Source organism: Odocoileus virginianus, chromosome 28 (genome assembly GCF_023699985.2).
Source record: "Odocoileus virginianus isolate 20LAN1187 ecotype Illinois chromosome 28, Ovbor_1.2, whole genome shotgun sequence".
Taxonomy (NCBI): Eukaryota; Metazoa; Chordata; class Mammalia; order Artiodactyla; family Cervidae; genus Odocoileus; species Odocoileus virginianus.
In genome coordinates, this window is record NC_069701.1 from 41,037,959 (window position 1) to 41,062,509 (window position 24,551).

The 24,551-nt window shown below is 56.0% G+C and overlaps 1 protein-coding gene across 8 annotated transcripts in view; it reads left to right on the plus strand.

Moving 5' to 3' along the window:
• ANO1 (anoctamin 1) overlaps positions 1 to 24,551 on the plus strand; it is a 186,300-nt gene that overhangs the window by 110,036 nt on the left and 51,713 nt on the right. For 4 of the 8 annotated variants that reach the window (XM_070457798.1, XM_070457797.1, XM_070457800.1 and 1 more), the window contains 9 exons: positions 4,505 to 4,603; positions 5,376 to 5,527; positions 7,050 to 7,104; positions 10,140 to 10,191; positions 12,607 to 12,672; positions 13,163 to 13,218; positions 16,703 to 16,744; positions 22,661 to 22,725; positions 23,521 to 23,655. In XM_070457798.1, the coding sequence (XP_070313899.1) occupies positions 4,505 to 4,603; positions 5,376 to 5,527; positions 7,050 to 7,104; positions 10,140 to 10,191; positions 12,607 to 12,672; positions 13,163 to 13,218; positions 16,703 to 16,744; positions 22,661 to 22,725; positions 23,521 to 23,655 (722 nt within the window). The remainder of the gene's footprint in view (positions 1 to 4,504; positions 4,604 to 5,375; positions 5,528 to 7,049; positions 7,105 to 10,139; positions 10,192 to 12,606; positions 12,673 to 13,162; positions 13,219 to 16,702; positions 16,745 to 22,660; positions 22,726 to 23,520; positions 23,656 to 24,551) is intronic. The other 4 variants (XM_070457799.1, XM_070457801.1, XM_070457803.1 and 1 more) reach the window with 1 other exon arrangement.

The window sequence follows — 24,551 nt, forward strand, 5'->3', positions numbered from 1 at the left end:
GATTTGCAGAGGAGCAAAAGGTGGGCTCACAGAGGCTGAGTCACTCTCAGAGACGACACAGGAGCAGACCGACTGCGACCCAGGTCGCTGAAACCACGGCTCCCTCCTGTGCCCTTCTGACCTGCCCCTTGAGGGCAGCAGGACGATCTGGGCTCCCCTGGCCTGAGCCCCCGGGCCTGCCTCCCCTCGTCCGTGCTGGGATGTGTGCATTCCCAAACCCATGTGCTGCGTCCCCCGGCCCTGGGCCGTCATGGCAGGCTCCAGGCTCCCTGCAGGTGAGCCCCACGCCCTCCAGCACACCTCTGAGCCCTGCTTATCTGGTCGCTGTGCCCGAGTGTCCTGATCCTAACTGTCTTCTTGAGGCAGCCTTGGGACTGAGGTCCTAGAGTCCTGCTTCTTCGAAGCTCCCTGCACCAAGCCCAGTGAGGCTTCATGACAAGTATGGTGGGCTGAGTGGTGGCCCCGAAAGCCGTGCATCCTTCTGCAGCCTGCAAAGGTGACTTATTCCGATGAAAGGTCTCAGCAGATGGAAGTAACGTTACTGACCTCTGCACCAGATCACCTAGGATGCTTGTGGACCCTAAATTTCATGACGGGTGTCTTTGGAAGAGAAGAGGGGGTGATCTGAAGCACAGAGCCACCCAGGGGAGAAGGTTTGTGCAGATAGACGCAGAGGTTGGGGTGATGTGGCCACAAGCCCAGGGAGGCCTGGGGTCCCCCAAGAGCTGGACCAGGCCAGAGGGACCCTCCCCTGGAGCCTCTCGAGGGAGTTCAGCCCTGCCCACACGTTGATCACAGGTTTCTGACTGTAGAACTTGGGGAGAATGAATTTGTGTTAAAGCTGCCCAGTCTGTGGCCAGTGGCTGTAGCCGCCCCTGAACACCGAGAGTGAACTTGCTGGCTCCGAGGTGAGAACAGTGGCAGGACCTGCCAACCACCCCCCACCCCCCCCCCGTACACACACAACCTTGTCATGAAGTTAAATGAGTTCATACGCACAGAGGCCTGAATCAGGGACTGACACTTGGATCTCAGCCCCCTTCACCTCCTCCTCGTCGTCATCATCACTGTCATTGTTAGGGGCCCTCATCCACTCGTTCAGTGGACACGTGGTGCTCCTGCACGGCCCCGATGTGGGCAGCGAGGCCAGCGACCTGGGAGGCTCCACACAGGCCTCACCCTGCCTGCTGGGGCCGCGTGGACAAGGCCTGTGCAGTGACACGGAGGCCCCGGGAGAGGCTGGATCCTCCAGTCGTGGGAGGCGCAGGGGCCTCAGCATCAGAGGTGGAGGGATAAGCCGGGGTCATCCAGGCGGGTGCAGCCCTTCACTCAAAGTGGGGGAGGAGCCCCACATGGCTCCCGGTGTCCAGGAGGCTCCCCTTGCCCTGGCGGGCGGCAGGAATAGCCATGGATGACCGGGAGTCTGCATCTCACTGGGGCCCGAGGCTGGCGCTGCGTGAATCCTCAGTGAGGTTTTTTCCTTAAACGCCATCCTACGTGGCTTTGGCTCCATTGCTTTTTGCCAGAAACCTACAATGATCCCAAGAACTTTGTACACTTCAAGGGTGGTGACTGGACGTGGAGCCCCCCACAGACCCAAGTCAGTCCTGCCCTGAGTCCCATGGCCTGGCCACACCACCCCCCTTCCATGGCCTGGCTTTCTTCTGCCAGGACCTTCAGAATGGTGGAAAGGCAAGTGTGACCTCAAGCTGAGGGTCCCAGTGTGGGCTCCTAGCCCCTGGGGGTCCCTTTGGTGGACCATAGTCCGCACTGCCGTCGGGCAGCTCTGTCCCGGCGAATGTCGTGTTTCCTTGCTTTTTTGTGATGCGGCACCCCAGTTATCTCGGGGCGATTGGGAAGTCTGCTGGTGGTACATGTGCATGCCTTAGATGGGGAAAGATTATTGCCGCATTGACCCTGCTCACTCGATACTGAGAGTCTGTTAAACACAAATGGCAAGGGGAACAGAGAAAGAAAGAAAAGTGGAGAGTTGCTGGGTTGCCTCAGGTCTCACCTGTGATTAAGAGTGTGTACAGTCTGCACGTGATCCCGGGTTTCCACACCTGCCAGCTCCCAGGTGCCGGGCGCTGATTTTAGAAGCCCAGCTTCACTAAGAGTCATTGACAGATACGGTTTGTGTGTATTCAAGTCTACGTTGTGATGGGTTGATGCCCATAGACGTCATGGACTGGTTGCCCAACATACACATCGCCTGACACAGTTAACTCTGTGTGTGTGTGTGTGTGTACGTGCATGTATGTGTGTGCGCACATGTGTATGGTGAGGATGCTTTGGTCTCGCAACACCTTTCACATACACAATACCATATTATTAACTACAGTCACCCTGCTGTTCGATAGGTCCTCAGAACTTTATCTTATAATTGAAAGTTGGTCCTTCTCACCTACATCTCCCCATCCCCCTGACCCAGCGCCTCTACTCCATGCCTGTGAAATAGGTTTTTATTGATTCTACACGTAAGTGATACCATACAATACTTGTTGCTCTGTCTGACTAGTTTCACTGAGCAGACTATCCTCCAGGTTTGTCTGTGTGGTCACAAATGGCGGGACTGCCTTCTTTATATGGCTGGATAATACCGCACTGTATCTATCTCCCACACTTTCCTGATCTGCTCACCCACTGAAGGACCCTCAGACTGTCTCTATATCTTGGCTTCGGGGAGCAAGGCTGCAGTGAACATGGGAGTGCACTTGTCTCTCCGAGATCCTGATGTCATTGTCTTGGGCTGGCTACCCAGAAGTGAGATGGCTGGGTCAGATGGTGGCTCTCGTTTTAATTTTCATCTCTCCAAGCCTCAGTGTCCCCCATCCATGAAGGGAGCAGTGATTCAGCCTTCCCCATCGAGCTCGTTGTATTACTGAGCCCAAGCTTGTTCTGCTAGTCCCAGGACAGGCCAATAAATGGGGAGATGAGTTGCTGGAACAAGGAATAACGACTTTAACCAGAAAGCCAGTAAACTGAAAACAGCAGACTAGCCTCTCAAAAAACCATCGTCCCTCAGTCCAAATTCGGGCTCCGTTTATATAGGAGGGGGAGGGAGCGGCGGGGGGGTGGTGGTGGGGGGTGTCCTCCGGCTTGGGGGCGGGGCTTACCGTAGCGCTGACCAACGGCTGAGCAGAACCACAAACGGTTGCTGGTCGACAGTTGCTCACTAATGGCCGCTTGCTTGGGGGCGGGGCTTACCATGGCACTGACCAATGGCTGAGCAGGACCTCTAACGGTCGCTGGTGGACAGTTGCTCACTAACGGTCACTTGCTTGGGGAAAGGGCCCGAGCCGGGCCGCGATAGCTAGAGCCTGCCTTGCTGCCACTGCACCCGGGCTGAAAGGTGTGGCAACAGAAAGCTTCCAGGTCTGAGGACGTGCCAGCCGCTCCAGCAAGGTCGTTCCCGGGCTCTCGGCAGAGAGAGGTCCTCAGGCAGCAGAGAGCGCGGTGGCCACCGTGGTCCTGGGATCACTGTCTGAGGTTGCGGGCACAGTGGGCTCAGCCTGCCGCCGGCCCCACCGGTCAGCTAGCGCACCGATGAGGTGGCCCTGGAGTGGGGCCCCCGCCCCCCGCCCACTCGCACAGTGGGCGGACTGCGGGAGCGGCCGTCCTGGTGGGCTAGGGGCGGAGAAGTACAGGCGGAGCGGCCCCTGCCTCAGTGGAGTGCGCCCCTGGCGCCAAGGAGGGCGCAGGGAACAGCCCATCTCGCGTCGGGTTCTGGCTGGACCGGGGTGGCAGGGAGAGGCGGCTATTACCACTGGAGCCTGTCCTCAAAGTTCTTGTCATAGTTTGTGTGGTCCCTGGCCGAACGGCACTCAGCGACCCTCTGCTGCCTGATCCTGTCATTCAGACGCGCTGGACCAGAGAGAAGTGACTGTCCAAGTTCACAGCCGCTTAGTCAGGGTGATGGACTTGCACACGGGCGGGTCTCCAGCTGCCCACATTAGGATAAAGGCAGTGCAGACCCAGGGAAGCTGGCGGACAGGGGCTGGGGGTGGGGTGGTGGCCAGATCCAGTCAGAGGCGTGTCCTGACCCACAGAGGTGCCCAGAGGGGACCATCTTCACTGTCAGCTCCTCAGCCCTGCTTGAGGATCCTGGGGACACTGAATACACCCCCTCAGTCGAAGGGCCTGGAGTCTTGGATGTGAAAGGTCTTACATGGCTCAGACTGTTCTGGGGGCCCTCAGCTTCCCCCCACCCCCAGTACCTCCCAGGTGTTGTGGGGTCAAGACCTCCCTCCAGGCACCGCGCCCAACCCCTCCCTGTTCATCACTCCTGTGGGATGCCAGGGGCCCACCCAACCCCCAGCTTTCTTGTGCCATCTGCAGGGGATTCTAAGGTGCCAGGGAGCATCATCAGAGGAGCCTGGAGTTGATGAGTAGAAGGAGCCCCACCTGCTGCCATCTTGTAAACTGTAGTTGCCCTGAAGGTAAAAATGGTTTTCAGCCCCAAACATCTGCCCACGCTGACTGAGGCCCTCTCCCCTCTTTCTAGACAAAAATTCACGGGGTTGGATTTGTAAAAATCCACGCACCCTGGAATGTGCTGTGCCGAGAGGCTGAGTTTTTGAAACTGAAGATGCCAACAAAGAAGGTCAGCGATGATGCTTCTGCTCCCAAGGGGTCCCTGGGTCTGTGTGTCAGGGAAGCCGGCAGGAGAACAACATCGGGAGGGTCCGGGTTGTTAGGAAAAAGCCCAAGGGAGCTTCAGCTGCCCACCCACCCTGGGAGGGCAGGGGAGTTCCAGGGTCCCCTGGGAGGGCGGAGGTTACAGTCTGGGCCCCACGGAGATGGCATAGGAGCCCGGGAGCTTCTCATAAACACAAACACAGGGAAACTTCCTGCTCCACTGTTCCTATGTTCAGTATTTCAGCTAGTTCATCAGACTCATTTCATATGATTACGTTTTCTGGCCTGCTGGGGCTTTTCTTCTTGATCTCCGACAACTTCAAGCTGGGAACCCCATGTGTCCCAGGAGCTCAGGGAGGCCTCAGGGTTTACTTGTGAGCGTGGAGAGGGAAGCTGTTCTCAGGAATGTCAGCTCCCAGCTTCTCAAATCCACCAGCATCCTTTGGATCGCCTCTTTTTAAACAAATGCAAAGTTGGGGGAAGTTCCTTGGAATGTACTAGAACTGCCCTTTTGGCTGGGATCTCCCGAAACTCTGAGCTTTCAGGAAACCCAGCTTTCAGGAAACCCAGGAGTAGAGGAGGCATCCTGGCCCATCCCCACCCCCTGTTCCCAGGCCGGCCAGCTCCAGGGTTGGAGGGGTAGGGGGGAAGGGACTGCCTCCCCAACCAGCTCAGAAGAGATGCCCAGGGTCAGGGCCCAGCAGATGACGCGCCCCCCTACCCTGCCTGGTCCACAGCTGTATCATATCAGCGAGACTCGCGGCCTCCTCAAGAAGATCAACTCTGTGCTCCAGAAGATCACAGACCCCATCCAGCCCAAGGTGGCAGAGCACAGGCCCCAGACCACCAAGAGGCTCTCCTACCCCTTCTCCCGGGAGAAGCAGCATCTGTAAGTGGGGGCCCCACCTGCCCACCCCTTCCCGGAGAGGGCGGGACCTGCTGTGTGGTGACACCACCCTACTCTGGACTTGCCCTAATGACACAGTCTGCAGGACCAACCAGAATTCTCCATCCCTCCCCTGCCCAAAGAAGTGGCCACTTCAGCCCCTGGAGCATATTCCCGTAAGAACTTGTGGTTCTCAAGCACAGAAGGGGCCCTGGAGATAACCTCTGAGGTCACTATGAACTGAGGAATTAAGGGGACAAACTCTCACCCTTCTACTGGGTGACACTCAGGAAAACTAGCATAGGCCCGAGTGAGGGCAGGCCTGGGCCCCCACCGCTGCCTGACTCCGTCCCTCTCAGGACACATTCTGAGGAACTGGGCAAGGTTGACTGTAGCCCCTGAGGTCTGCCGAGCTCTGGGAGCTGAGAATTGGAAAGCAGCCCCCCAGCCAGAGTTCTAGGGCCCGGGTGTTGCAGCTAGCCGGGCGGCCTGGCAGGGCTACAGCCTTCTGGAACCTTCCCTCCTCCCCCACTCTTGATGGGCAGTAGGGCGTAGCTACCCGGGTCAGTGGCGGCTGCACGGCCTTTCCGGGCAGAGCTGGAGCGTGGGTGGGAGTGGAAATAGAAAGTTTGGAGTCTGGGAATCCTGTGGGGTTGGGATTACAAAGCTGTGGGGGGTGGGAGGCCCCTGGACACCCCTTGTCCCATGGGACCCACAGAACTGGGCCTCAGCTCAGAACTGGAGCTTCTGCTCTGGCCCGGGCGTTAGTCATAGGGCAGGGGCCACATGCTCCATCGCTGTTTCCCAGTCCTGCTGGGGATCAGACATGAGAGAGAGGAAGTGCCCCAGCCCAGCTTCCCCCTCCAGCCCCAGGACCCAAGCCCCTGGGCTTGAGAGGGAGACACCCACCTTCCATGGCCCATAGGGCCCGGCCCTGGCCTCTCTCGGCTCTGCCACGCCCGCCTCCCTCGGCACCCCATCTTGCAGGCCTGGCTCTCCTCCAGGCTCTGAGCCACCCCCACCCCGAGTTGCCCTCCCCAGCTCAACCCTGACTGTCTTGGGGAGTGGGTGATACATTTCAGACATGTCCCTTTGCCCTCTAGCCCTAAGACATCTGTGTGGCCCAAGACCTCAGGACCGAAACCATTTGGGAATTACAGTGAGACTGTCTGAAATGTTAAAGTACCCAAGAGTGTGATCACCCTGGTGTCACTGAAGCAGAAGTGAAATGGCCCCCTGAGGGTGTCCTCGGAAAGAAAAAGTCCTTGAAGAGGCGATCTGACCACATTTGCTGCTAGGGTCACCTCCTCCGCCCACACCGCGACCCCATGTGGGTCTCCCAGCCTCCCCAGGGGGTGAGGATGAGACAAACATCCAGGGTTGGGTCACACCCAGCAGGCGGACTGAGCTTTGCCGATTTCATGGTCACCATTCACAGGGGTAGTATGACCCCTTAGGGTCTTGGAAACCAGGAGAGCCAACTCCAGTGAGCTGTGTCTCTTTCTTCCCCCCAATATTTCAACAGATTTGACCTGTCTGACAAGGATTCCTTTTTCGACAGCAAAACCCGGAGCACAATAGTAAGTATCACTCACTCATGGGAATCCACAGCTCCCCAGCAAGGTGGCCCCTGGGAAACAGGATGATAATTTCATTTCAGCTAAATTCCCCTGGGTGGAGGGGCTCTAATTGTCTGTGATGGAAATAATGAGAATAATAAAACCAGCGGGCTGTGAGGAGCCCAGGGGATGCACGGGTGGATCCTCAGGAAAGAGGCAGAGGGACTCCAGACCCCGCGGGTTATTTCAGAATGTTCCCTTGTCTTTGCGGCTCCCCACACGCCTCTCCTGCCTCCTTGCAGCTGCCCTTATGGAGTTTGTACGTTCCTCTCTGCCTGGAGGTTTCTGAGCAGGCCGGCCAGGCGGGGCTGACAGTGTGGTGCAGACAAAGGCATGAGGGTTGGGGCTAGATTTCCAGACGAGCAAACTGTGGTTTGAAATCTGACCAGGCCACTCTGCCCTACTCCAGGTATTGGTTTAATATTTATCCAGCAGCCGCCAACTTGTCCACCAGCCATGCTGGGCTGTCCCCAGCTCGGGACCCAACTTCTATCTAAACAAGGATTAACCTGGCGGCCAAGCTGCTGCTTTCCTCTCTTCCCAACCCAGCGAGGAGAGGGGCAGGGCAGAGAGCAGGCAGCCTCTTGACCTTGAGCAGACAGCTGCCCCTCACACCTGTGTCTCAAGGCTGGCAGGCACCAGGCACGGGACAGTGGTGCATGCCACCTTGGCATGGGGAGCTGGGGCCAATGCCTGGACAGGCAGACCCAGGTCCCACCCACCCGGTGTCCCCTCCCAGCCTGGCAGCTTCCGTGGTGGCCTCCTGCTCAAAGGGCTGCCGTGTGCCCCCTCCAAGGGTGACCTGGATGCAGGGCCTACTGTTAGTATTGACTGTGTTATTGGTGAAATTCAATCTCATTATAATAAACAAGGAGGAATTCATTTACGCAGAAATGCCTACGGCTGGTGTAGTTTGGGGTTGATATGTGTCCAGGAGAGGTAACTTCCTCTTGGCCAATGACTGTTCCAGAGAACTGGACCCAGTTGAACCTGAATGGTTTCATTTTTTTCTTTGTCATTTTGGGATGAGGGAGGATTGGAATGGCCAGTGGGGAGACCTGGGAACCTGCCGTTTCTAGATTTATGTGTGCCCTGGTTTTATATTACCGGGAATCACTAGGATGCTCCTGGAAGGGTAGGGTGTAAATTTGTAAATTCATTCTTGTTGTCAAGGAGGTGGCCCGAGGTTGGGGGGGCATATGTGAATGAAGGCTCGGGGCCCCATTTTGTTTAGGATCTGCTTTATAATTGAATTCAGACATGATCCCCAAGTCACAGAAATCTATTCTGTCAGAGCCAGTGTTAGCTGAATCATCCTTGGTTCTGATTACCTCTGGGGTGGGAGTCACTGTCTCCCAGAGACCTTGAAGGCCAGTTTTTAAACCACCAATGCACCAGAGAAACTCTTTGGTGACTTAAAACTCTGCCCTTGGTTAGTTCGATCCTGTGGTCTCAGAGACCCAGCATCGTTCTAGACAAGGCTGTGACAGTCCTTCCTGCCTCCTTCCCTGGGCTCCTGGCATTGGGGCAACCTAATGTGCAAGTGGGTAGGAGCCAGGATCATCAGAGAACCATGAGGAAGGGCCAGAGGTTGCCCTTGGGTCTTGCGACTTGAATCTTCCACCGGTAGGCACTAGGGAGCCACAGATGGTTGTGGAGCAAGGTCCTAGAAAAATCACCACCAGTGGCCAGACATGGAAGAGGGTGGATATGGGGTCACAGCGGTGGTTGTGAACCAGGGCTGTAACTGCATGTGCAAGGGAAGAGGTGATTGCGGGAGAAGCAGCAAGGTCAGGATGAGGCCACCGATGAGACTCAGAAAGTGCCAGGGAGGGAGCCAGCTCACTGGGTGATTCATTCATTCACTCGTCAATCGGTTACTGAGCACCTGGTGTCTTCCCAAGACAGGCGGGAGGGGAGAAGCAACAGGTACCTTGATACTTGGCAAGTGTGGAGGGATCCAGGATTAGAGAGTAGAGTTAGGGAACTCTCTGGCAATCCAGTGGTTAGTAAGCCACACTTTCACTGCTGGGGCCAGGGTTCAATCCCTGGTCGAGGAACTGAGATCCTACAAGCTACGAGGCACGGCCAAAAAGAAAGGGAGAGTGAGAGCAAAATTAGAAGGTGGAGCAGTGGGGACCGTGGCTTCTCGGTTGCTTGTTTGTTAAGGTGGTCCTGCAGCCACTTAGCTCTTGGGGGACAAGTGTTTTTGGTGAAAGGAATGGCCAGGGTGCAGACCCTGGGGTCCCAGGAGAAGGCCAGTGAGTGAGGGGCAGACAGGAGGCCGGGTTGCTGGGATAGAGCTGGGCAGGTGAACAGAAGTCAGACAGCTCAGGGCCTGAGGGGCACTGGGAGGCAGGGGACCTCAGGGGTCTTGGGGGGTTGGAGTGCTATGACCTGAACACAGTGCAGGGTCAGTTCTTTTCATCTCATTCTGCAGATAGGGAAACTGAGGTTCAGGGCACGAGGTAGCTGGCCCAAGACCCCACAGCTTCAAGGACTCAAATGCAGACAGGCAGACCCCCAGGCCTGGGCTCCCAAGGATCGAAGTGAAGTAATTTGTTAGTAAAGATGGTTGGATGGCATCACTGACTTGATGGATGTGAGTTTGAGCGATCTCCAGGAGTTGGTGATGGACAGGGAAGCCTGGCGTGCTGCAGTCCATGGGGTCTGCCAAGAGTCAGACACAACTGAGCGACTGAACTGAACTGAAAGGAGCTTGAGTTTCTAGAACATCCAGGGCCTCATCAGGGAGTGGTCCTGTGGGCAGGGCCCTCACACCTCTGAATTCCAGCTCACCTCTCAGCCGGAGGGGCAGAAACACGCCGTGCACTGGACACCCATATCCCTGGGCGCCAACTCAGCAAGAGACTTTCAGGGTGACCTTGTCCTGACACCATCCTAGGGGGATGCGGGAGGCTGGTCACGGTCACCACCTCCCTTCCCAGCCACCCTCAATGGAGTAACTGCAGCCCCCGCCCCTGTCTCCACCACAGGTCTATGAAATCCTGAAGAGAACAACGTGTACCAAGGCCAAGTACAGCATGGGTAAGGGCATGCTTGGGGCTTGAGGTCAGCACTTGTCTTGCTGTGTGATCTTCCTCCCCATCTTCTCCGTGGGGGCTGGGCGGCTGGGTTGGGGCTTTCCAGAGGGTTTTGATTTAAGCCTGTGTAACCGTTTCAAGGCAGGAGAGCTGTTCCAGGACCACAAGGCGGTTTTACGGCCCTTTAAGCACCAAAGGATCCTAGTCTCTGGCTGGAGGCGTCGGTGGTGGCCTGCGGTGCCTCTCCCAGCAGAAGTAGTGAATCCTGCCTGCAGGAAACTGGAGGGGCCACCAAGGGGCCTCACCCTGCTCTTGACCCTCTGAGTCCAAGGGGAGGTCGTTAGGGTTCCCGTGAGGGCACCGTCCTCGGCCAGTAGCCAGACACACATGCAGCCTGGAAGGTTCCTCCCCCGCCTCCCACCCTGGGCCGCGGCCCTGCTGGAAGGGGCGCCCGGATGCAGAACCTGCCGCAAAACCATTGCCACTGGGCTCCTCGGGTACCAGTTTACAGAACATCTCAACCACAGGTGCAAAACCTTTCTGATCAAAGCGTGCAGAAGGTAACCCCTCCCCAAGGGGGTCCCTTGCCCACAACGTGGGCTGAATTTACTAAAGCAAATCATTTCAGGACAAAGGGACACCTTTCCCCACCCTTTCCTCACTTCTCCTGGAGCTGTTTTACAACTGCTGAGAGCTAAGCTCACAGCACAGTCCTTCATGCTCTAGAAGCATCTGAAGTTTGGTGGCTGGGGTTCAAGGGTGCAGGGAGGGTCTGGTAAGAGCCTGTACACCAGGGGAGACCCCTTCCCTATTGGCTTCCTGTGGAGTGGGGGCAGGAGAAAGAGTGAGATGCTCTCAGCTGAAGCCTGGAGCAGGCCCAGGATGCGGGGGAGAGGGAGAGGATGCCGCCTCCAGGGTCGGGTGGGCTGCATGTCCCCTGCCTAGTGAGGCCAGTGGTCACAGGGCGCTGTGGGACTGAAATCTCTAAGCCTGTGTCCTAAGTCACTGGGCAGGGAGCGATTTGGGAGCCAAGAGGAAGCCAGGAAAACTGACCCCATAGCCTAGCCGCCGATGGAGCGAGATCCTCCAGGGCGACCCAGGCCACCAGAGGTGGGAGAAGCATGGGTCTAGCCCCAGCGATGCGTCCCTGACCTCAGTCTCCCTGTAGGGTCCCTGTATGGACAGAGGACCCTGGCAGGCTACAGTCCATAGGGTCGCAGAGTCAAACATGACTGGGTGACTAAATGCATGGGGTCCCTGCTGGTGAATATTTGTGTGGTTGCTGTGAAGGTTTGCAAAGAGTTCAGGATTGGGCACTTCTCAGCCAGAGCCGACCCCACACCAGGTCATCCTGGTGAGGGGGTAGCTGTCTCTGTCTTCTGGCAAGTTCCATGGCGGGGCTGATTACCAGCAACAGTGACAGAGCAGACAGATGGTCCTTCTCTGCTCCCCATTTCACACTGGCACCTTATCTGAAAGCCCTCCTGACCTCCAGATTCATAGATGGGGTCTGTCACCCACTAACCCCTGTGCCAGGTAGGAACCCACCCTCAGGGAGTTTCTGCTCTAGAGGGAGTTTCTGTCTAGAGACAGATCAGAGAGAACCAGGTAAACCACAACATAGTCTTGCAGGTTGAAGGGGATAGGGAGTAAGGGGGGATTTAGAATCAGTGATCAGTGATCTTTCTGATGAGGTGGTGTTAGAGGGGTGGGCCTTCCAGATAGTACAGCCTGTGCAAAGGCCCTGTGGCAGCACCGTGTTGAGAGAGTTCTGGGGACGATAAGGAGCCAGGGAACCTGAATCAGGCCCCTCCTTCACGTTTTATCATAGCTGAACTTTCCAGCCAGGGGACTTTGGCCACATGCTCCCACCTCACTCTGCTTTGGGTTTCTAAGCGTCCTCAGATGCCCTGGTTACCCCAGATCACTAACTGAAGAGATGGTCTATTTCTAAGTGGATTTCACAGAGAGACTTTCCCATCCATGCCAGAGTAAAGTAGTCACCAGTGGGACAATGAGGCCACTGAAATGTCTGACCCACTTACTGCCTAGAAAGGCTCTTGGGCCAGGTGGAGGGTTCTGTGACCTGCAAAGGGATTCGTGGAAACTCCTGGGCAGCTCTAGCTCCCCAGATCAGATCTCTAAGAACCCCAGGCCCTGTGCACAGCCGGGCTCTGCCTTACCCCCTTACTCTGGGGCTGGGCACCGGAGTCCACACCTCTGGACTCTGGGAGGTGCAGGTGTGGTTAGGTTTATCCTGCTCCCAGTGCGGGGCATTGAGCAACAAACTAGGACCCGGCCGTCGTTCCACTGCCCCCCAGGAACACTGGACAGCAAAAGTGAGCGCCTTGCCCCCCAGACACAGCTTTGATCCTTGGGGCCTCATTCGTGTATAACTAATAGCCGAATGTATAAACAGGGCAAGGAGAGGGAAGAAAGAAGGACTCTGCCCTTTTAAATAAGAGGCGCAAGTGTGATAGATACGGTAAGTGCCTCTGCCCCGCGTGGGGCCCGCAGGCCTCCTCTTCAGCTTTTCCGATCAACCTAAAATCTAATTCCAAATTGTATGTGTGTTTTCTGACACCATCAATTTTCCCATCCATATTTTTCTCATGATTCAGCTTCTCTAACCACTTACATTCCACTTCCCTCATTCATCTGCAGGCTTGCCCTCAAGCAGGTGGGGGTAGCTGGTGAATCGCAGGTTTGGGGGTCCCTTCTTCCTCCCAGGTGTCACTTCCTCTTGGGGTTTCCTCTCTGTCTTTCTAATTCTGCCAACAGAGCATGTTTTTATCATCTCCCAGTCGAACCCGGGGAGGAAACCGCAGAAAGGTGGCCGGGCTTTGTGCGGCCAGGTGTGGCTCGCTTTGAGAAAATTCTCAATGATTGAGACAGTCCTGGGACCTCTCTGATTGAACCCAGAGCCGCAGGAGACGTGACTGGTCCGTAATCCTCTCTCTGCCTTTATTTTCAAGGCATCACGAGCCTGCTGGCCAATGGTGTCTACTCGGCGGCCTACCCCCTGCACGATGTAAGTAACCTTAACCCATACTGTCCATCTCTGCATGTCATGTGAGTCCCCAGGTCCCCAGGGTCACACCACACCAGAGCTCCCCCAGGGAGCTCTCGTCATCCTGCAGTTCAGGCTTCCTGCTTTGGCACTCCTGTAAAAACGTCACTGGCTCACAGCCCTTCCTGGTTCCCTCAGGTGGGACCAGACTTACATGCAGAGCCATCTTTTCTCACTGAACCGTTCCTCCAGGACAAGGGCGCTGTGCTACAGCGCCCCAGGTGTATCTGAACTTCAGGCCAGCTGCTCCACAAGAACTGTGCACTGGCTCAGCCTCCCCGCCCACTGCCCCGCAGGGCTCTGGCAGATTGGGCAGAGCTCTCCGAGTATCTGCTTCTGCAGAGCCAGTGGCCAGTTTCCTGAGCTGCATCTCCAAATCCCACTGGTACCCCCTGACAAATATAGCCTGTGGCCACAGCCACATTGTCTTGGCTCGCAATGGAGAGAAAGAGGATTCTCTTCTTATTATCTCCATGGAAACAGGGACTAGAGTTCAGCAGGGCAATGGGGATGGGCCGTAGGGCCTAAGCAGTGTGGGAACCCCAGACAGAGGATCTCTGGAACTTTCCAAATGTGTGTTACTGCAGAGGCTAAGAGAGAAGAGGGGCAGGCCTGGGGGTCCAAGGACCCAGATTCTAGTCATGGCCACTCCCTCCTCTGCGGCCTTGATTGGAGGCAGCCCATCTGCAAGTTGGGAATAATGCCCGCCCTGTCCAGTTGCCAGGGCTGCAGAGGGTGGTGATGGGAATACAGAAGTGGGAGGGCTTTCAGTGCGACACTGGGTTGGACAAACAGGGGGGGTCAGACAGCAAAGAGCCGTCCACCCGGGCTGCTGACCCAGAGGGAAGGATGCTTAGCTGACCTGCCGCCGCCCGTTGTCACTCACTGGGGGGCTGGGGATCAGCCCATCCCGCTTTCCCATCTCTGTGCCTCTGTTCCTGCTGTTCCTTCTGCCTGCAATGCTCTTCACCTTCTCTGCCTGGACCCTCGCCCAGGGCAGAGAGAGCAACGACCTGGAGCCTGCCTTTTCCCCTCCCCCCCACGGCTGAGTCCTCCCTTCCTCTCTGGGCCTGCCTGCTCTCTGTTCCACTAAGAAAACACTATTTGCCCGTCATTCGTTTTGCATGTGGCAAAACGAGTACCTTCTACGTACTCAGTAAATGTGGTGTGGGATGAAGTCAGGTGGTCTAGACAATTGACCTATTGCTGGATAAATGTTTCCAGGACCAGCCTCAGACCACAGGTCCTGGCTGGAGCTCCTGGCTCCTCCCGGGAAGGGGCCTCACTCATGCACCCCACTGGTGCCTCTTGGGTTTGCTCAGCCCCACGGGCACCAGGAACACAGCCCTGCATTGCCTTCTGGCTGGTCACCCCTACCAAGAGGTCAGGGACAGAAGCCAAAACATTTCAGGGCCTCCCTGCCTGCTTGATTCAGCCCTTTAAGTCTCAAAAGGGAAAGGGGAGAAATCAATGCTTCTGAGCACTTAATTGTATACAAAGAACCATGTTTAGTAGGAGCTTTATCTCACTTAAGCTGGTGCCGACCCGAAGGCTCAGAGAGGTTTAGTAACTTGCCCAAGGTCACACAGCACCCCTGTCAGGGAGCTGGGGCCAGAAGACAGATGTGGCTGACAGGCTATTCCACCCCCTGCTGCACAACCACCTCCACCTTCCCTGGAGCCCGATGCACCTCCTCTTCTCAGGCTTGGCTGGTACATTTGTCTTAAGAATGGATTCTCACTGTAGTTTAAAGCAACGAGTACAAGACTGTCTAATCCACGGGGCCCACAAAAGGCATTTCCAAGCTCCATATCTTGGAAATTCCTCTCGCATCATCATCTTTGCACCTAACAGGGAAGTAGGGAAGCCTGTCATGTGGGGACTGTTCCCACTTTACAGATGGGGAGACTGAGACTGCAGCTGCTCTTCACTTGCCCAGCGGCACACAGCCAAGGGGCAGAGCCCAGATGCTGGCTCTGCTTCCAGGGTTCTTTCCAGCCAGATGATGGACCTCAGTCATCTCCAGGGAATATGAGATTTTCTGTCCATGAATTTTCCGTGCAGCTGATGGACACGCACACCATTAAGTACTGAAGCTGACATTCAAATATTTGGGCCGATAAATCCTTCTGAATGGAGCCCCTGGACCCCATGCCTTAAATAGAGGATGCTGGCTGCACTGAAGCTGCACCTTCTCCTCCTGTGCGTGTATGGCTCTCACCATCAGCCTCTTACTGCTGAGCTGTGCTAGATCGCATCTCAGTATGTGGCCCGGGGCACCCCACCCCCTCCAGGGCCTCACTTGTCCATTCATTCAGCAAGAGCATCCATCCGTCAGACCAGGCTCTGGGTCATGGCCAACCAGACAACAACCAGTTATGACTGTGCATGGAGGATGGAGGAAGAGCCTTCCGATCCGTAACTGGCGTTCAACTCCGGAGAAGGACTTGGCATTAAAACTGCTGCTGGACAGCTTTTTGGCTTCCTTCCTGGTTGGCAACTGCCCCCTTCCAGGTCACCAACAAACTGACCTCTGTGGGAATGAGGCGCTCCTGGAGTCATGGGGCCATCTCAGCCAAGAGGGAAAGCACTGGGGAGGCATAAAGGTTGAGGCAGCCTAAAGACTGAGGGGAACTTGGTTAAACTGCTCCCAGAGCATCTTCATTCAGAGACCACAGGTGTTAGTGGTCTGGTCTGGTGATCACGTTCTCACCACTGGAGGGGGCTAGCTGGGCTGGTGGGGCTCGTGGAAGGAGCTGGTGAGTGGAGCAGGCACCAGGCAGACCCCCTCAGCCCAGCCTCTCCCACACTTCTGTTCGTCTTTGTCACCTGTCTGGGAAACTGGGCTCCCTTTTGACTTTTAGGCCCTCCTTTTCTGCTGGGATTGGAGACCTGGATCCAAGTCCCAGGTCTGACCAGATCTCGCGTCTCTCCCAGGGAAGTCAGTATGCTCCTCTGAGCTCCGATGTTGCTATCTGTAGGATGAGGACATTGGCCTCACCAATCTAAGTCAGCATCCTTCCTGGGACACTTGAGAGGGAGAGGGTCACCTTGAGGTGCATCTTCCTTGGGTGAGGGGGGTACCCTTCTTGAGAGGGAGAGGGGCACCGCCCAGGTGGTGTCTGAGACAAGACAGCAGGATGTCCCTGGCAGGATGGGATGTTCACTGACCACCCCTCCAGCCCGCAAAGCCCCTTTCCTCTGTGTCACCAGTTCCAAGGGACTGACTGCTTGCCCTTCCTGGGTCTACATCGAGGGGAAGGTGCTTTGGGCTTTCTGGAAGTGGAGGGAGGGCTGGCAGGACAGCCCGGAACTCACGGCGCGTGTTATCACGGGAGGAGGGGACCTGGGCACCCTTGTGCACGGTATGAGGTTCTCTCCTGGGATGAGCCCACCTGCCTTGTGGAAAGGTCACAGGAGAGTAAGAGCCTTTCTCTCTTTCCAGGGAGACTATGAAGGGGATAACGTGGAGTTCAATGACAGGAAGGTAGGTGTGCAGACCCGGGAGCCCGCTCCTTGGGGTCAGGGGCCTTGGGGCCAGTAAGGCCCCAAGGGGTGCAGGGGTCCCAGAGTCGCAGCCCCACAGCTGGTGGAGAAGGTGGGTGAAGTTGCCTTGGTGGACTATTCCTCATGCTGTGTGCGTGCTAAGTCGCTTCAGTCATATTTGACTCATTGCCACCCTACGGACTGGAGCCCACCAGGCTCCTCTGTCCGTGGGATTCTCCAGGCCAGAATACTGGAGTGGGTTGCCATGCCCTCCTCCAGGGGATCTTCCCCACCCAGGGATTGAACCCCGGTCTCCTGCGGCTCCTGCATTGCAGGTGAATTCTTTACCGCTGAGCCATCAGGGAGCTCTGATCCTCAGAAGCATCCTTGGCAGGTCGTCCGAGCATGTGAGGGGAAGGGAAGCTCCCCGAGCCTGCCCTTTCACCCGCCCTTCCTTCATGCACCGACTGTATCTGGAGCAGCCAGAACCTCCACGGTTCTTTGCTGACATTTAGCCTAATCACCCCAGCTTCCGGGGAAATGAGTTTGGAAACAACGAGGCCAGCCACCTGGAGTGCCCCTGCCCCTAGCAGCACTGTAGGGGACACCATGGATGGTGGTCAAGCCAGTGCTTCTCAAACTTACCTGTCCTGGAACCCTTTTTAATGGGGAAGTTATGGAGCTAGTGTTTTGTGGGACACACTTTGGGAAACACCGAGTGACCCTTTCTGCTTCACTGGTTCCTAATCCCACCCACCCGTGCTCTCCGGACAGTCCACTCCTGCACCGCCACTGCTATTTCTTCTCCTTGTCTCGCTTGCCTACTCCCAGATACCAGCCTCCCTGCCTCTACATGGCTTCCCTGGTGCCTCAGACAGTTAAAGAATCTGCCTGCAGTGAGGGAGACCCTGGTTCAGCCCCTGGGTTGGCAAGATCCCCTGGAGAAGGCCATGGCAACCCACTCCAGTATTCTGGCCTGGAGAATCCCATGGACAGAGGAGCCTGGCGGGCCACAGTCCAAGGGGTCACAAAGAGTCAAACACGGCTGAGCAGCTAACACTTTCTCTGCTTCCACATGAACTCCTCCCATCTCCCCAACAAGCCCAGCCCTCCCTCACCTCAGGGAGCCACCCCACCCTGCATTCCTTCAGCCACCCCCCTTGCCCTGCCTCTTGCTCCCAGAGAGTGGATCCTGCTGAGATGACGGTGGAGATGATGGTGGAGACGCTTCCCTGAGAACCTCACAATGGAGGCCTTGTCCCCAGTCACCAGGGCCCCAAGCCTCTGTATGTGAAATGCTCTCCGCTCCCACCTCCCTCCAGCCCCCAATACATGCTTTTAAATCTCTGGTACTTGATACAACTCGCCCGCCCGCCCAGGAATCCAACTGAAGATGCTATCTGATTTAGCACAAAAATTACATATTTGGTTATTTTTAGTGGAACATCTGGCATTCGTCTGAGAGTCCGTGACTTGCAGATCTCCCCCATCCGGTCCACGGGCCTGCCCTGCACCAACCCTGGCCTCAGAGCCCAGCCTCCTGCATCCCTCTGCAGCCCCTGCCACTCCCTGCCGCCCCTTCTGGCCATTCAGCCTCCAGGCCCCAGGCCCTCCACCCCAGTCTCCCCCCTTCCTCCCCCTGCTTCAGCCTCACTGACCGCCATCCTAATCATAGAAGACTTGACTGATGGCCACGTCAGTGCCAAGACTATGCTATCCAGTTATTACTTAGGAACTATTCGGCACCGCTGTGTGCCAGCCCAGCAGACAGCTCCAGGTTTATCCAGACCCAGCCGTGTTCTCTGCCTGGAATGCTGCCTGCCCTCCACCCACCTCTCCCTATTTAATTTTATGTCCCAGCAACAAATACAAGGCCTGAGAATACTGGGTGAGTGGATGGATGATGGGTGGGTGACAGATGGATTGACAGGTGGATGGACAGGTAGGTGGATGGACAGGTGGACAAATGGACGGGTGGATGGATGAGGGATAGGAAGGAGGGATAGATGATGAGTAGTGGTGGATGAGTGGAATGAAGGAAAGACGGAAGGGAGGAAGAGGAAATGCCCCAGACACGTTTGGGTCTCAGCTCAGAGAACTCATTCTCCCATGATCACTTCACCCTAAGTGATCTGGTTCTGAGTATTTTGCTTTTGCAGTGAAAAAATCTGTGGCATCCTGTCAGTGGCAGGAGCCCCACGTGCCTGAGGACACAGGACAGAAAGTGGGGCGAGCCAAGCCAAGGCCATTTTCCTGTGCTGGTCTGATAGAGCAGGGCACAAGCAGGAGTGTTTCAGGGGAGGCGGGCGGGAGCTGGGCCGAGCACGGCCATAGCTCTTGGCCTGATCATTGGACCGCAAACCCGTGGGGCCTTGAGGCCAAGAGCTCCCTCCTCCAGGATCAGGGGGTGGGAGGGTTACTCCAGGTGTGAACTGAGGTGGCCTCTGGTGTGCTGTGCTGAGAGCCACAGGGCCCTGGCCCGTAATTCATTTATTCATCCATTCATTCAACAATTGCTTGCTGGAAACTTGTCATGTGCCCAGTTTGAGAAGCTGGGGATGACACAGACCAGACAAACCTGGCCCTACTGGTGCCTCCATCCCAGAGGTAGATAGCAAGGGGCAAGTCCATGTATAGTCAACTACGGACCACCTCAGTGCTGTGACGCCCCCCCCCCCGTCCCCTCCCCCAAACCATGTGGGCCCAGGTGGGAGGTCTGGGCCGGAGAGATGCCGGTGGTTGGAACCAAGATATCTCTGAGGTCAGGTGCTGGGAGGCTCCAGGGTCACCGTGACCAGAGTCACCAGCCCCCAGCCAGCCTGCCCCAGGGCCCCAGACATCTCCCACCTGCTCACAGGCCGAAGGGCTCCGCAGAGCTCTGCCAACCCTAGCCAGGAAATCTGATGTTTGATTTCCTTGTGCTGGCAGCTGCAGGGTGATTGATGTTCTCTTCTTGGCAGGAAGAAAAGTCCACTGAGATAAAATGGTTTATGTAGAAAGCTGAGCTGTACCCCTATCTGTCATGTCTACTGGTGGGCGATGGCTGGCCTGCTGCAACCAGTTCCACTGGGCAGGCCCGGGAACAGGGTGACCAGTGTGACAAGGCCCAGCCTTCAAGTGGGTCCTTCTGTGCCTCCCCCTTTCCATCCCAGGGTCTGTCTCATGCCTCCCTCGGATTCGCCTCCAGTGCGTCTAGAGTGTAAATTTCAGCTGAGGGGAGGAAGCTGCCTTCCGTGATGGTTGCTTTGTTTCTCCAGAGGTGCTGTGCCATCTTATCGGAGTTTGCTGGCTCAGACCTCTCCCTTTAGAGAGTAAAACTGTAGGCTTTTCCTCCTTTTCTGCATAATCAGACAGATGACACGTAATGAGCCCCCAGCACTCCACTTTCAAAGCCTTGGGTCCGTCTGAGTCCTCACCATGACTTGGGAGGAAGGACAGGCTCCTCCTGTATCAAGGAGATGATGGGACTCGGCAGGGAGGGTCTGCCCAGGACACCCACTGCAGACCCAGCAGAGCCATTGTCCCAGCCCGGCAGCATGGCTCTAATTCCTGGACCCTTTCTCCTCCGACATGGGGTTGGCCCTGTGCAGAAGCTACCAAGTTTCCCCCACCAGCAACCAGACTTGCCATTAATTCTTTCAAGACTTGGAGTCATGCTGAACACATCCTGTTGCCACTTACAGAAAGACTTAAAATTCAAAGAAAGCTCCTCTTAGAGAGATCAGAGTAGGCGAAACCCAGTATTTTGACAGCACAGTTCGCTTGTAGTTTATTAAGAATGCATTTAGCTGTTCTCGGTTGTTTTCCTCCCTGCATTCTCCTCCCTGCTTGTTTTGCCCCTGTGTGCTGACTTCTGATGAAATACAGTGCTTGTGCTCTCCTGAGTATTATGCTCCAGCTGCAGAAGGAGAGAGGCAATGGAAAATGGAAAAAAAAAAAAAAAAGAAAGTTTGCTGAACTTGCTGAAGGTTCATTTCTAGGGACCCCTGACTCCCTGGTCTGTGGAAGCTAGACCCCTCTGAGTGAGCCTTTTACACATTTTTAATTTTCAGAGGCTCAGTTGAAGGGATCTTTGTGTAGGGGAAACCATCCCACCAGCTGTGGGTCTTCCAAGTCAGTGGGGAGAATATACTCACTCAGGCTGATGTAACAAAGTACCAGATGGGGCGGCTTGAACAGAAAACATTTTTTCCTCATGGTCCTGGAGGCTGGAAGTCCCAGATCCAGGTGCCGGCAGGGTTGGATTCTAGTGAGGGCTCTCTCCCTGACTTACAGACCGCCGCCTTCCCACCGTGTAGCCTTTCCTCCATGTGTGCATGAGAAGAAAGCCAGCTCTGGTGTCTCTTCCTCTTACAAGGACCCAAGTCCTGCCAGGGTCTTTTCCAATCCCCTTCATGGACTGCAGCCTGCGGTGGTGAAGGGGCTTGCGTTGCTCAGTGAAGCTGTGAGCTGCACTGTGCAGGGCCGCCCAAGACAGACAGGTCACAGTGGAGCCCTGATGCTGGGAGCGGTCAAGGCAACAGGAGGGGGAAACAGAGGGTGAGATGGTTGGATGGCATCACCGACTCAGTGGACGTGAATGTGAGCAGGCTCTGGGAGGTGGTGAAGGACAGGGACGCCTGGCGGGCCCCAGTCCCATAGGGCTGCAGAGTCAGACGTGACTTAGCGACTGAACAAGTCCTGTCAGAGCAAAACCCTGCTCTCATGACCTCGTTTAACCTTAATTACTTCCATAAATATGTAGCCTCCTAATACAGTCACATTGGGTGGCGAAGGCTTCAACACATTTGTGTTTGGGGAGATACAAACATTCATTCCATAGCATAGGGTATTGGGGGCGATGATATAAAAGGCTGTGTTTTTAAAAAACAAAATAGAAAGCTGTATTTGGTGTATTTGGGGCCACAGCAGAATCTGAATGTAAGAGACTCTCACAAGTTTTAAATTTAAATATTAAGAAAAGGGAAAAGGACAAAAGTCAAGCTTCAGTGTACAGGAGAGACCCAGGGACCTTGGTGAGTCCTCACAGGCATCCCCACGCTGGCCTCCTGTCCATTCCCCGTCTGATGCCAGCAGAGACGGGCAGCCAAGGCACTGGGTTCCCAGCTGGGGCCAGCTTCCCTCCAGCCAGCAGTGTCACCGTGGGCTTTGGGTTAAGGTCGGTAGAGCATTAATTACCCACACGCATGGGATCTCTTTATTAAAACCAGCAGTCCTAACCCAGCATCTTCTTTAAGATGCCCTACATGTTCATACAGACATATGAATATACACATTCCCACAAGGCCAAGCTCATTACCATCCTGCCCAAGCCTGGGGCGTAGTGGGTTTTGTGGATCTCATTCATCTCACTCGGCCATGTTAATCAGACAGCCTGTCTCAGGAGATCCACGTCGGCTTTTTTGCACCTCGTGAGATCTGTTAAAATCATACCACTGGGATTTCTCTGCTCCAAAGCCTGGTGGGTCTGTCTTTAACAAAGAAAGTGAGGTGTCTAACAGTGGCAGGCCATTTTAAATCCCAGATCAAATAGTGAAGAGGGAGGATTCCATAATGATGCCAGAAGCTTCTTTCCCATCCCCACCGCCACCTAAAACCATAGGTCTGTACTTGCTCGAGGACCCCACCACTGCCTGCAGGTTCTTTGAGGCCCGTACCAGAGCTGAAACCTTGGACCCGTTTCTCCATGCCCGTCTCCCCCACCAGAATGGGCGCTGCAGGGCTCAGGGGGGTGTCTGCGGTGTTCATCTCACATCCCAGTGTCCAGCATGGTCCCTGGCCCAGGGCTGACTTTCTCCATGAGTTTGTTGACTGAATGATGTAGCCATGAGCTGAGTGCCTTGGCAGCTCTGTGTTCTGGCGAGGAACCTGGGAGCACTTTACTTTTCCCCAGCCCTCACCACTTCCTTTTTCCCAGCTCCTGTATGAAGAGTGGGCGAGTTACGGGGTCTTCTACAAGTACCAGCCCATCGACCTGGTCAGGTAAGTGGGGACGCTGAGAGCAGGCCTGGGTGGATAGACATCCCTGTGCCTCTTGACTGCACTGAGTGTGCAGAGCATGGGCCCCTGCTCGAGCTCGAAGAGCTTGTGCAGGGGAGCTGAGGTCTCCCAGCAGGACTGGCAGCCTGGCCGAGCCTTAGATCAAGCAGTTTATTCAGATTCATTGCAGGACTGGCTCTCATCTGTCATGTTCAGTCTCCCCCTAAATTCAGTCTGGCTCAACCCAGTCGGGCATCTGGTGGGGTTTCATTCTGTGTCAAAAGGAAGAAAAACGCTGCCTGGGAATCTGTAAGAATTGCCCCTCCGGACACCGTGTCCTCTCCTGAGAGACCTCCCTCCCAGGGCAGACAGACCAGGCAACGTTTTTCCTGTGGGGACACATAGATCAGAGCCCAGCCCGTAAAGAAGACAGAGATGCTCAATATATGGAGTTATTGGTGCCTCAGGGCCGGAGTTTTTAACTGTTTTAAGGCTGCAAGAGGCTGGAACAGAGCTGACTGCCTCCGGGCAGCTTCTCGCCCTGCAGCATGGGCATTACAGGTGGAAATCCTCCCGTCCTCAGGGCTCAGCAGAGGAGGGGTGGACACCATGAAACCAGAGAGCCCCCCACAAACATGACAGCCTGGCTCAGAACCACCCCCACCCCACTCTGCTTGGTTGAGAACCAGGGACCCCCGTGTGAGCTGTTCATGCTGGGGAGGGGGTGTGGTGTAAATTTTGCCCCTGGTATGGGTTGAGAGTAAACATGTCTCTATCTGGCTTTGCCCCGCGGTGCAGAAAGTACTTTGGGGAGAAGATTGGCCTGTACTTCGCCTGGCTGGGCGTCTACACCCAGATGCTCATCCCAGCCTCCGTGGTCGGTATCATCGTTTTCCTCTATGGATGGGCCACTGTCGATGACAACATCCCCAGGTAGGCGGGCAGCCCCTCTCCCCAAAGACGTCCTCATCTCACTAAGGAGCCACGTTCCCCTTACTGCAGGAGCAGAGCTCCCTGGGACTGGGGCCCCTCACCCCAACACCCCATGCCCCGCTCAGCAACCACCACCCCTCTACAAACCGGGAAGTCACAGGCCAGGCAGGGCACTGTCAGGACCAGAGTCACCCCGGCCAAAGGCTTTAATAGCCATCTGAGACCGTGGGCGGCCTTTGCAGGCACGCTCACCCTAGGAGACGTTTTATTGTTGAGAGGAAGACATAAAATAAATATCCGACTCCTTTTTGTCCTTTGAAGCTTTTTTTCCCATTCAGTCCTTAGTCATTATATGACAAGAAAATTCACTGCTTCCCTGTGAGGTCAGGAAGTGAGGCAGGACCATTCAGAGACCTCAGGGCAGCACACTCAGCCGGCCAGGCCCTGTCTGCACCGCACCCCTGCTCCCCACAGTGTGGGGAAATCGTGCAGCAGCAGCTTGGTCTGCAGGGGCTGGCCCCGGTGCAGCAGACCCCGGCCCGTGAGCGCAGGGCTGACAGCCCTTCTGCTGTTCCCCAGGGAGCAGGCCAGGCGTGGGGAGCTCTGGGAAGGAGGCCGAGACCCCAGAGACGGCCTGGCCTCATGCCGGGAGCATTTCTCCCAGACTGGCAGCCAGAGCGTGACTCAGGCAGTGGGAGTCTGAGGACAGCATCCCCCCTCTTTGGTCGCTGTTCCCGGAATTTGCCAATCTCGACCCAGGGATAGCAGTTTATGATGTGAGCTCAGGATGCCAGCCCCAACTTCCATCAGGAACACTGTGCCTGCAGGCAAAGTGCTGGTTTAGAGAGGCAGACGCCCTGCCCGCCTCCCTGGAGCCGGGGCGGTCTGTCGGGACA